This window comes from Mesocricetus auratus, unplaced genomic scaffold, assembly GCF_017639785.1.
Source record: "Mesocricetus auratus isolate SY011 unplaced genomic scaffold, BCM_Maur_2.0 Super-Scaffold_100021, whole genome shotgun sequence".
Classification (NCBI taxonomy): Eukaryota; Metazoa; Chordata; class Mammalia; order Rodentia; family Cricetidae; genus Mesocricetus; species Mesocricetus auratus.
This window is the reverse complement of record NW_024429202.1, coordinates 31,573,474-31,586,610: the sequence shown is the minus strand read 5'-3', so window position 1 is coordinate 31,586,610 and position 13,137 is coordinate 31,573,474. Positions and strand designations below refer to the sequence as shown.

Below are 13,137 nucleotides of genomic sequence, written 5' to 3'. Positions count from 1 at the left end.
CTCCCTGCATGCGCCCTGAGATCCCTAGGTCGTCAGGATGGCTGAAGAGCTCTTGGAATCTCTACTTTCTATCTAGAAGGCAGCAGGTATTTAACTGCTGTTGCTGAAGACACACACATTGAGGCCTTTCCTGTTCTCCCATCCATCTCTGTCTCCTTGCCTCATTGTTTCCCATGCCAGATTACTTCCCTGTCCTGAGAGCTGACAAGATCCATGAAGCCAAAGTCAGAGTTGACACCCACCATCACTGTGGGTACGGCCAGGGAGATTTGAAAATTACACCGCAGCTGGTTTAGCAGCTTTAGAACCAAGCGCTATCCTAGACCTCTAAGGAGGCTAACTCTCTCTGTTTATATCTCACTGTTTTCAAGATGTCTCAACCACTGTGCGCTGTCTTTTGGCCTCAAAGATGCCAAGGAGAGCAAGTGGGTGACCCTTATTAGGGGACGACCCACAAGGCAGGGTGAAGGATGAGTTAGGAGGGTATCCTGGACATTTGTGAGGGGAAGATGGAACCCTTTGAGAGCCCCAGAAGGGACATTGCCCCTATCTGATCCCCCAGGCAAGCCCACCTTCCTCCTCTGGTATGCTTGATGCTAGATAGTGCGTTTTTGCTTTCTGAATAGTGTCTATGTGAAATGTGCCTCCAGTTTTAATGCTAAAACTTTATTTCACACATTAACATATTTAATAAGGCAGTTTGATGGATCTTTAAATGTGCTTTAAGTTTATGCTTCTATGCACTAAGAAGTATATGACAAAAACCATCATTAATTTTTTACTTTTTGTAAAAGTATGAGCATATCAAGATGCAAAACTGATACAAATTACCTTTACATAGATATTTTCAGCATGCCACCATAGGAAGCATACTTAAGCTATTCTTAATTTTCATGCTGCACATTAAGCATTAAAATTAACCAGGTATGAACTTTTCTGAGGTTGTTCTCTCTACTAGGGAAGAAATAAACCCATAAACGTCAAATGTGGAACTCAGCCTCTGCTCACTAAAGCGGCTTGGGTCTCCCGTGGGCCCCGGTGCTTACCTACCTGCAGGTAGTGTGGTGGCTGCTGCTGCGCCTGTGCTGGCTGCAGCGGCGATGGCTGAGACGTGGGGAAGCTGGGATGGAGCACGGCCTGCCCCATCAGCAGGACAGGGGTGGAGGCACTGCTGCTGGCGGGGTGCGAGTCTGGACTTGGAAACATGACCTGGCTCTGTGCGTACCTGTTTAGTTTCATTGAGGACAAAGGAAACACATCCTCTGAGAAAGAGACACTTGACACAGTAGTAAAAACAGGAGCTCGAGAGATGTCTCTCTCAGTGACTGCTCTTCCAGAGGATGTGGGTTTGGTTGCCAGCACTCACATGAGCTCACAGTCACCTGCTATTCCAATTCCAGGGGATTTGAACCATCTTTTTAGCTTCTACAGGTAATGCATGCAGGCAAAATACTCATATAATAAAATCAATAAATGAATCTTTAAAAAACTTACTGACTATAATAGGAAAAAATGGGTGAGGTAGACTTCATTATAAAACTTGCACATCAACATTAACAGAAAAGTAATTCAGAGTATGGGAGAAAAATCTCTGCCCATCATATAGCTGATGAGGGATTGATATTCAGAACCTATAAAAAAATACCTACAGCTATACCACCAACATTCTATTAACACCCAAAGAGCCTAAACAAAGCAATGGACAAATCCCATGCAGGAAAAGATACAAAGGCCAATAGGCACATGAAAAGATACACATTGTGACTAGTTAATAGGGATGCCAATCAAAATGGAAATGAGCTATCAATTCACACCAGTATGATGGAGTATACATACATATACATGTATAAATTCTGACATATGCTATACAATGAGTAACCCTGAAGACATTATATCTGTATGTACGTACATGTACCAGAAAGGAAAAAAAAAACCTTGCTAGTAAGGATGTGGGATGTTGATGAGGATGTAAAACGATGCAGCCATTCTGAACACCTCCAAAAATGAAACGTGGGATTTCTGGGTGAGAGGGCACACTAAAAGCTGCCTCCACGTGGTTTACTGAGGGAGCAGAGTCAGACCAAGAAAAAATAGTCTGCCCCAAAGGAGAAATTCCTCCGCAGTGGAGGGAAAAGTGTGGAGGAAGAGGTAAGTGATGCATGAGAACTATGCCGAGTTGAAACAGCTCTGGCTGTGTGGCTGAGGTAGACCAGAAGCCTCATCCAAAAGTTGGTAGTGTAGGCAGCCCTGAAAAGAGACTGGAAATCCTACCCTCAGGAGAAGCCCACAGCCCTCACCAGCCCAGGTCCAGTTACAGGTTTTGGTGAGACTGATTCCTCCAAAGTACAATGCAGCAGTGGGGAGGACTTCCATTTTGTCATTCTGTATGACTTAGAGAGCAGTGACTGGGTCCCATTTGAGAGGGAAATTATTGCTTAAAACTGAGGTAATCCTGGAAGCTCCCCAAATGGGGGAAATCCATAAGTCAGGGAGCCCAAGTTAACCTCCCACAGTTCCAGGGCCAGAGAGATAGCTGGAAGGCAGTTACAGAGAGCAAGAGAGGCGAGATGCTGGCAGGCTGAAGGGGCAGGAGGTCAAAGACTCAGCTCAGGCATCAAGGAGCACGGGGTATAACAGCCCTGCACTCTGGGGTCAGAAGCACAACTTATCTACTGAGAATAACCCTGGGATGGAGAGCAGAACCCAGATGGACCAGTCTCTGAGCCTCCTATCTTCTGTTCACTGCTGTAGAATCCAAGAACTCTGACCCTCCGCTGTTTGACATCTATAGCTACATCCTTCCAGCTGGATGGCCAGTACCCCGAGGCGTTACAAAGTTCAGACTGGTCGTTTGTACAGCTCTCAGGGTTGTGGTTGCTCTCCTCTATCTTAATGTATCCAGGACACTGCACCCCAATAGAACAGTAGCCCACCCTGAGGGGTGCAGGCTGGAAAATCTTGGGAGGGATCAAAGTTAACTGTGGACAGCGGAGAGCCCCTCTCCACACACACAATGAAGTCACTTAAGTGAGCTGGCCTTGGTGGCCACTGGAGAGTTGTCCATAGAGCTCAATGACACCATAAACCATGAAGAAGACAAGACCCCACAAGTTCTGACACCTCTGCCTCCATGCATATAATTGGCAGCTTTCAGCTTTTGAGGACTCAGGAAGATGGTTTACAGGTGATCCCTCCTCTCCCCTCCCCTCTCTTCCCCTCTCCTCCCCTCCCTTCCCCTCCCATCACTTCCTATCATCTCCCCTCCTTCTCCACCCATTACCTCCCCTCCTCTCCCCTCCCTCTCCACCCATTACCTCCCCTCCTCTCCCCTCCTTCTCCACCCATCACCTCCCCTCCTCTCCCCCCTCTCCACCCATTAGCTCCCCTCCTCTCCCCTCCTTCTCCACCCATCACCTCCCCTCCTCTCCCCTCCCTCTCCACCCATTACCTCCCCTCCTCTCCCCTCCTTCTCCACCCATTACCTTCCCTCCTCTCCCCTCCTTCTCCACCCATTACCTCCCCTCCTCTCCCCTCTGCTCTCCTCCTATCACCTTCTCTCTCTTCTCCTTTTCTTCCTTTCTCTTTTGTGAGTTCTTTATTTTTACTACAATTTTAGGGATAGTTTTGCTTTATTACATTAAAAAACTTTTTATGTTTTTAATAAAATAATTAACTCATTTTTGAGAAAGGGTCTCGTGTAGCTCTGGGTGATCTGGAACTCACTATATAGACCAGGCTGGCTACAAACTCACAGAGATCCACTTGCCTCTGCCTCCAACCAGAGGGATGGGATTAAAGGCGTGTGCCACCAGGCTTTATATATATATATGTATATATATACATATATATATATTAATTATATAGGCTAAGTCTTTACTTTAGCCCTTTCTTCTCTTTCCTTTCTCCCGATTTTTGGTTTTTTCTTTGTACTGTACTTTAATATTTTCACTTCCTTTTACTGTTGTTGTTAAAGCTCTTATTAGAATTCAGACATCTGTGCTGGCCTGACCTTTGGGTTCTGACAAGATACGCTCTCAGCTGCAGCACTAAGATAACCTACCTTCCACCCTCCTCTCATACTGTTTCTAACTTAAATTAAAAAAAGGAAGAGAAAAAAGAGAAATCACCCCTGCTTAGTTCTGTAAATTTTTCTGTTTTCTGATGTTTGGAGATATATTATTGGGATTAACTGATTTTAAACATACTTTCATATCTTCTATAGTCTGGTGATATTGCTATTACAATAGTGTTTTCTCCTCTCTTAAGTAGTACAAGAATTGAATCCTTAGAGGCTAGAGAGATGAATTAGTGGTTAAGAAAACTTGCTGTATTTTTCCTAGAGGACCAAAGTTCAGATCCCAGTACCCACATATGGGAGTTTAGCTGCCTGAAACTCTGGCTCCAGGGAATGCAACACCTCTTCTGGCCTCTGTAGGCACCTGCACTTATCAGTGTGCGCACCCCCCACCCCCACACAAACAGTGAGTGTTTTTAAAAAGTGTGGGGAGACTGGTGAGAAGGGTCAGTGATTAAGAGCGCTGCTTGCTCTTCCAGAGGACCTGGGTTCAATTCCCAGCACCCACATGGTGGCTCACAACCATCTGTAACTCCAGTTCCAGGAGACCTGACTTCCTCTTTTGACTTCCCTAGGCACCAGGCACAAGCAAACACATACATACATACAATTGAAAAAGAATAAAAATAGTTTTAAAAAGGGCAAGCTGTGCCGCACGCCTTTAATCCCAGCACTCGGGAGGCAGAGGCAGGCGGATCTCTGTGAGTTCCAGGCCGGGCTGGACCGATAGCCTCCAAAACAATACAGAGAAACCCTGTCTCATAAAACCAAAAAAAAAAAAAAAAAAAAAAAAAGGGCAAGCTGTATAGTTGGAAGACCTCTAAATAAAGTCAGGAGAGATCTCCAGTCCGAGAGATGAGATCACAGCACAGCGGCACGGGGGAGCAGGATGAGACTGGGGCAAATGGCAGCAACCGTTCCATCTTCCGGCAGGCTCACCACTTCTCAGAAAGTTTGGAAAACACAAGACACATCCTACTGAATTGAAAGTTTCTGAATAAGTAAAATGCCAGATGAAGCATTCAAACGTTGTTGTCTAGTAAAAAATGAAATAATAATAATAGTAAATCGCAAAGAAAATATAAACAAATGAATTCAATTTAGGATCTGGGCAGGAAAGCCAGCCACACGGAAGAGGCAGCAAAACAGATGATAAACTCACTTTTATGGGAAGAGCAGTTTAACAAGGGAATTGAGATCTTGGAAAAAACAGCTGGAAGTGTATTAATCAAATGAGAAGTGTAAGCCGGGCGTTGGTGGCGCACGCCTTTAATCCCAGCATTCGGGAGGCAGAGGCAGGTGGATCTCTGTGAGTTCGAGACCAGCCTGGACTACCAAGCGAGTTCCAGGACAGCCTCCAAAGCCACAGAGAAACCCTGTCTCGAAAAACCAAAAAAAAAAAAAAAAAAAGAGAAGTGTAGCGGGATGTGCAACCAATGAATGAGCTGGACCAAGAGGAAGAAACATGGCCAGGGATGGAGGACATAGTTGGGAAAATACCGATTCAAACTTCAGCAAAGAAAAATAAAGCAGGGCAAGTGTGGCCATGATGCCCACAGCTCTGAGGAGCGATGATTAAGACCAGACCTATGAATTCAGGGCAGGACGGTATGACAAAAATTACAGACCTAGAGAATCTAGCTCATGGGATTATAGCAGAAAAGCTCCCAAATCCAGAGAACACAAGAGTCATTTAGAACCACAGGTAGAAATGAGCAGAAAAAGAATCTTTCTGTGAAATAACATAGTCAAGTTGTTAAAAATAAAAAGCAAAGAATATTAAAAATCGAAAAGGAAAAATAGCAACTTACATCAGAATATCTGCCATCAGGACCTTCAAAGCCAGAAAAGCATAGGACATTCTATTTCAAGTCCTGAAACCAAATAGCTTTCAACCAACATTCCTAAATTCATTGAATCTATCTTTTTGCATTGATGAATAATTAAGGACATTTCAAGATAACCACAAACAAAGGTAATTCATGACCACTGTACTGGTTTAAATTCTGTTGCTTTGATAAAATACCCTGACAAAAAGCAACTAAGAGCAGAAAGGATTTATTTAGTTGACAATCCCAGGTTACAGTCCATCACATAAGGGAGGTCACAGTGGCAGGAGCTTGGAGCAGCTGCCACATCACATCAATTGTCAAAAACACAAGGAGATAAATGCATGTGTAGTTAGTCGCACACTCTCCGTCCTAACTGGATTTTTCAACTCTCACACAGTTTCAGGACTCCCTTCCTTAAGAAGACCCATAGTGGGCTGGGTCTTCTCACATCAATTAATTTAATGAAGGCAGTCTCCTACAGACATGCCCACAGGCCAACCCAATGTAGACAATTCCTCATTGAGACAATTTCTGAAGGTTATTCTAGGTTGTATCAAGTTGATAATTAAAGCCAGCGATCACAACCCCTGAGACAGCACTGCGGGAGACACTAAAGGAATACTGTGTGCATTGGAGGACTCTTAATCACAAGAGCAAATGGAAGAATAAATTTTATAAGATGAGCAGATGAATAAAGAAATGTTAAGGACTCCATCTCGTTCGGCAAAGCAAATCAGCAAAACTTAATTCTAAAGAAAAGAATAAACAACAATCCAACCAACCAGAAACAATCAACGAAACTCCAGGAATGAGCAAACATCTCTCCATAATAACCTTAAATGTAAATGGACTCAAGTCACCACAAATAAAGAGATACAGATTCACTGACTGGGTTACGAAGACAGGATCCAGCATGGTGTTGCTTCGGTTAAATGTACCTCTCTAGCCAAGACTGAGTGTGGAAGGATGGTAGTTAAGCTAGTGAGTGTGTAACAGCTGGAAACAAGCTGCTGTAGCTATTCTGATAGTGGATAGTCTTCAAACCATGATTAGAGGGAATAAAAAGGCCACCGTATATTAACAAAGAGAACCATATACTAAGAAGACATAATAATCATAAATATATGCACCAAATGTTGGGTCCCTCACTTTCATAAAACAAACACTAATGGGCATTAAAGGATGTTGGATATGGCCTCATGCAGTAATGGTGGGTGACTTCAATACTTCACTTTAATCCTCAGATAGGTCATTTAAGTGAAAAACCAAGGAAGAAGTTCTACAATTACCCATGCTACGCAGGCTGGATAGATAGAACGGCCATTGACAGCACTTTCTGCTGTTCCAGAGGGCTGTAGTTAGGTTCCCAGCATCCGTGAATGCCTCATAAATGCCTGCAACTTTAGCTCTAGGGAATCTGGTACCTTCTACTGGGCTCTTCAGGCACTGTGCACAGGTGTTATACACTCTCACTGATAAATACAAGACTCATAAACATGTTTTTTTTTTTTTTTTGGTTTTTACGAGACAGGGTTTCTCTGTATTGTGTTTTTTTGGAGGCTGTTGGTCCAGCCTGGCCTCGAACTCACAGAGATCCACCCGCCTCTGCCTCCCGAGTGCTGGGATTAAAGGCGTGCGCCACCACCACCCGGCCATAAACATGTTTTTAAGTCTTAAAAAATTACATCATAGGCTGATTATGATGGAACAAGCTTCACTGAACTTGGAAGGCAGAAGCAGGTAGATTCCTATGAGTTCTAGGCCAGCTAGGGATACCTATTGAGACCTAGCCCAAAACAAATAAACAAGCCTACAAAGCCCAAAACATTATATCATAGATCAAATGGATTTAGTAGATATCAATGGAATATTTTATCCATCATATGTGGTTATTCATATTTTTCTCAGAAGCTTATGGAACGTTCTTGAAAATAGAACATATTCTAGGCCATAAAGTAAGTCTTAACAAATATAAAATATTTGGAACAATTTCTTGTATTTAAAAGACCATAATGGAATAAAATTAGAAATTAATAGCAATAGAATTTCTAAACATTTAAAATATTGGAGACTGAATAGAACATTCATGAATGATCAGTGGGTTGCTGAAGGAAGGGGAGGGAAAATTCTAGAATCAAAGAAAATGAAACACAACTTATCAATCTTTGGAGTACAGGTAAAGTCATTCTAAGAGGACAGTTATAGCTATGAGAGATGACCTTAAAAATTCAGAGATTTCAAATAAATATCCAATGATGCACCTTAATGTCTTAGAAAAACAAGAATAAGCCAAACTCCAAAGCAGTAGGAGGTAGCAAACGGTATTCAAGATTAGGACAGAACTTTATGAAATGGAAACTAAAAGAACATAGAATCAACCAAATGTAAAACTGGTTCTTTGGAAGATAAACAAGATTGGCGGGGGGTGGGATGTGGTAGGGGGTGGTGGATCACCCGAATTAATCTAGTTAGAGGTGAAAAAGAGATGTTAAAATCGATTTCAATTAAATCCAAAAGACCATAGGGAAGACTTATAGTACAGACAAATAGCCCTAGAAAAATCTAGAAGAAATGATTATCCTATTACTTATTCCTATAAGTATATGTCTACCAAGATTAAATCAAGCATACATAAACAATATAGACAGATCCACAGCTGTCAACAAGGCTGAATCAGTAATTAAGAGCATCCTAACAAAGAAAAATCCCCAAACCAGGTTGATGCCAATGTTCTTCAAACTGTTCCATAACATTATCATGTTAATTATATGAAGCCAGTACTACTACCCTAATATTAAAACCAATAATAACACACACACACACACACACACACCCTCAGAGAGAGACAGAGACAAGGAGACGAGAGAGACAGAGAGACATAGAAAGAACTATAGGTCAATTGTCCTGATGAGTACAAAACACATAGTCTCAATGACATTCTTGTGAACTTAACTCAAGAACACATTAGGATGATCATATACCATGACCAAGAGAGGTTCAACATATGCAAATCAACAAATGTCGTACAGCTCACAAATGTACTCAAGGACAAAAAAAAAATCACAGTATCTTCATAATAGATATAGCAAGGACCTTTGAGAAAGTTCAATATCCCTTCATGAATGAAATAGTTCTTCATGAAGAAATTAGAAATTGAAAGCTCATAGCACAATTTAGTAAAGGGTCTATAAGGAAAGCCTACAGTCAACATTGTGTATATAGGGAGATGGAAAGGACCCCCCCCCCCAATCAGGAGACAAGGGTTACCATTCTCACCACTTTTATTCAATCATGTATTTGAAGTCTTGCCAGATAAATAAGATATGAAAGAAATAAAAGGGATAAAAATAGGAAAAAATGAAGTCAAATTATTCCTAGGTGCAGATCACATGGCCATATATTTAAAGACACTAAAAAGTCTTCCAGAAAACTCTTAGACATGAGAAACAATTTCCAAAATGTAGTACACACAAAATTAACTTACAAAAAATAAGTAACTTTTCTATATACCAAAATGCATTTGCTAAGACAACAGAAGCCAGGCGTTGGTGGCTCACACCTTTAATCCCAGCCCTTGGGAGGCAGAGGCAGGCGGATCTCTGTGAGTTCAAGACCAACCTGGTCTACAGATTGAGTTCCAGGACAACCTCCAAACCAATACAGAAAAACTGTCTCGAAAAACCAAAACCAAACCAAACCAAAACAAAAAACAAAAAAAAAAACCTCATTTGTAATAGCTTTAAAATGCCTAGATAAGCCGGGCGTTGGTGGCGCACGCCTTTAATCCCAGCACTCGGGAGGCAGAGGCAGGCGGATCTCTGTGAGTTCGAGGCCAGCCTGGTCTACAGAGCGAGTTCCAGGACAGCCTCCAAAGCCACAGAGAAACCCTGTCTCGAAAAAACAAAAAAAAAAAAAGCCTAGATAAAATAATCTTAAATCATTAAAAATGACTAGCAATAAACCTAACCAAGGGTGTGAGAGACATCTACAATGGAAACTTTAAGATGCTGAAAATAGAAATTGGACAGAGCGCTAGAAGGCAGAAAAATCTCCCACACTCATGGGGACACTGGAAAAGTTAACACGGTGAAATGGCTATATTACCATAAAAATTCCAGTGTTGTCCTTCACAGAAATAGAAAAAAAAGTCTAAAAATTAATATGAGACACAAAAGACCTCTATAAAAAAGAGCCATCATGGAGGTATCACAAACCCTGACCTCAAATTACACTACAGTGCCATAGTCACAGCCTACCGGGACAGAAACATGTGGAGCAAGGGAATAGAATAGAGAAGACAGATACAAACCCATGCAACTAAGCCAACTGAATCTTCAACAAATGTGCCAAGAATAGATACACGGTACGGAAGATAGCATTTTAAAAAATAGTTCTGGAAAAAACTAGATTTTTTTCACAGGTAGAAGAAGGAACTGGATTTGTATCCTGCACCTTGAACAAAATTAATTCAAAATTGATCGAAGACCACAATTAGTAGCACCGGAACCCTGTCTGCTAAAGGAAAACATTTCTATATACAGTGTTCTTTACAGTGTTCTATCTACATGCCAGAAGAGGGCGCCAGATTGAATTGCAGATGGTTGTGAGCCACCATGTGGTTGCTGGGAATTGAACTCAGGACCTCTGGAAGAGCAGCCAGTGCTCTTAACCTCTGAGCCATCTCTCCAGCCCCAAGCAAGGACCTTCTTAAAGAGACCACAGGACCACAGGAAATAACTCCAAGAATTGACAAATGGGATTGCATGATCATAAAAAGTTTCTATACAGAAACTACTTGTAGGGGAGGACATGAGTCAGTAAGAGGGCGGGACTGGAGGACAGGCAAGGGAAATGGGAGGGGGTGCATAAGAGCACACATGTAAGAAAATTTCATAACAAATTGTATTAGTTCATATGTTAAGTAAAAACCAAGAAAATTAGGAATAGGATTACCATATGATCCAGCAATTCTGTTTCTGGCTATATAGTCAAAAGAAGTAAACATAATACTTAAATAGATATTTGTATACCTGTAGAAATATTATTCACAATAATATCCAGGAGGCAGAATGATGTCATGTCCACTGACTGATGAATATATCCATGCAATGGAACACAACACAGGCTAGAACAGGAGGGAAACCTGAAAACATTATGCTAAGTGAAATTTGTCTCTTACCAAAGGGCAAAGGTCCCCAAACAGTCAAAATCCCAGAAGGGCAGAGAGAAGGGTGGTGATTTCCAGGGGCTGTGGAGGGAGAGATTCAGTCTAGGGAGATGAAAAGTTCTGGAAATGGATGGTGGGGGTGGTTGTGCAATGGTGTGAATGCACTTGATACCATTGAACTGTATACTTAAATGGTTACGATGGCAGATGTTATGTGTCAATGGCAAGTGTTACATTATGTGCACTTTGTCAAGATAATAATAACATAAAAAGATGTTGACAATAATGGTCCATTATTGAGGAAACACGAATGGCGTTTATGGGAAGGTCTGGAAGAGCAAGATGATGTTTGAAGACTATAGGGAATTCCCTTCTGAGTTTGATTTTTAAAGAAGTCATTTCTCTGTATGAGATCATCTGTATGTAATAGGCTCTGGGGCTTCCAGACTTCCCCTGAAGAGACTTCTGTGTGTATATGGGAGGCAGAGCTTGACACCCCTTGGAGAACAGAATGGTTAGGTCATGTCTGGAAGAGTCAGCAGGAAAGAGATGATTGGTTTGACCACTAACGGCAGTTACAGCTGCTGGAGGGGAAAACATTCTGGGCTTTGCCTCATTCACAACAGAACTGAGCCTCTCTGGAGAGTGAACCAACAGGCATCTTTCCACTTACACGGAACATTTTGGAAGGACAAGCAAAACCCCAAACCAAAATCCAAACCTGCCTGCCTAATTGAGAACAGAAGCTGTAAATTTTAAAGATGGCGTCCCACGGGATGCTTGCCCATGCCTGCTCCCAATCCATGGGCAGAGGGAGGGAGGTCAAGTATTAAGGAACACAGACCCCAGAGAAAGTTATCCATAGGGAGTCCCCAGATGGGCAACAAGGTCATCTTGAAGATTTGAAGCCAAGGGACTTTGTGTTCCGGAGTCAGTTGGAACCTGGTTCTGCCATAGGTAATGTGTGACCTTCCATACATCACCCCTGTAAAGCTCAGACTCTGCACTGATTGAAGGAAACAAGGAAAGCATCCCTCAGCCATAGAATAAAAAGAAATAGCAAACACCCCCAAGTTTCAGAACTGCTCTGTTATGTTGTGATGGGCAGCAGGAGATAGAGAAGGAATTCTTAGGGACAGTCCTGGGGGCCACTTGAGAGGCTTTGCACACCATGCTTCATTAGCTATCTCTGTCCTGACACACTTTGGACTCAAATTCAAACAGTGTTTACACAAATAGGGGTTATGTGATAGCCTCCCTTCTAAAGGCTGGGCATGGTAGAACACACCTGTAACCCGGGCATTCTTAGGCCAAGGCAAGAGAATTCTGTCTTGAAAGAGGAGGGAAATCGAAATTTTTTTTTAAAGCCCATTATCCAGTATCATTTAAATGATCCATCCTATGTCTCCAGCAACCCTGGTCACTACTAATTAAACAGCTGAGCAAATCTGTTCCTCAGTAGTGATAAGTGGAAAAAGGCAGTGCTCTGGTTTAAGTGTGTTCCCCAAAGCCCAAGTGTTGGAGGGAAACCCAGTTCCTTAACTCTGTGTTTATGGGACCTCTGGAAGTAATCAGGACTGGATGAGGTCATTAGGGCGGTGCCCCCATGATGACATTAATGGCTTTATAAGAAGAACAAGAGAACTCAGCTGACACATGGGCTTTCTCTCTTCCTGGAATTCTCTTCTCCTGTGTCATGACACAGCAAGACGTTGAACAAGTGTCAACCCCACCTGCCCGGACTTCCCACTACATAGAACCAGGAGGAGTATAAAACCTTCATGGATTACTCTGCCTGTGACATTTGCTTGGAACAATAGAAAATGCCCTGAGAGACTGTATCTCTGAGAGGGTAAGAGAGCTCATGTGTGTGGCATCTCCTGGTCCTGGGTGACAGTGCCAGAGCATGAGTCAGGGAAGCTCAGTGTGGTTGTTAGAGCACCCATTGGGGCTGGAAAGAGAGCTTAGGTAGGGGAAAGGGCTGTCATTCACTCAGGATGACAGCTAAGATGAAGGCTTTGAGAGCTGTTTTGTTTTTTTTTTTTAAGCCCAAAGATGGCTGC

The 13,137-nt window shown here is 42.4% G+C and overlaps 1 protein-coding gene across 4 annotated transcripts in view; it reads right to left on the bottom strand.

Moving 5' to 3' along the window:
- Npas2 (neuronal PAS domain protein 2) overlaps window positions 1-13,137 on the bottom strand; it is a 174,552-nt gene that overhangs the window by 2,165 nt on the left and 159,250 nt on the right. For 3 of the 4 annotated variants that reach the window (XM_040729340.1, XM_040729337.1, XM_040729339.1), the window contains exon 20: window positions 1,051-1,225. In XM_040729340.1, the coding sequence (XP_040585274.1) occupies window positions 1,051-1,225 (175 nt within the window). Of the gene's footprint in view, window positions 1-1,046; window positions 1,226-13,137 lie in introns of all 4 variants that reach the window. The other variant, XM_040729338.1, reaches the window with a different exon arrangement.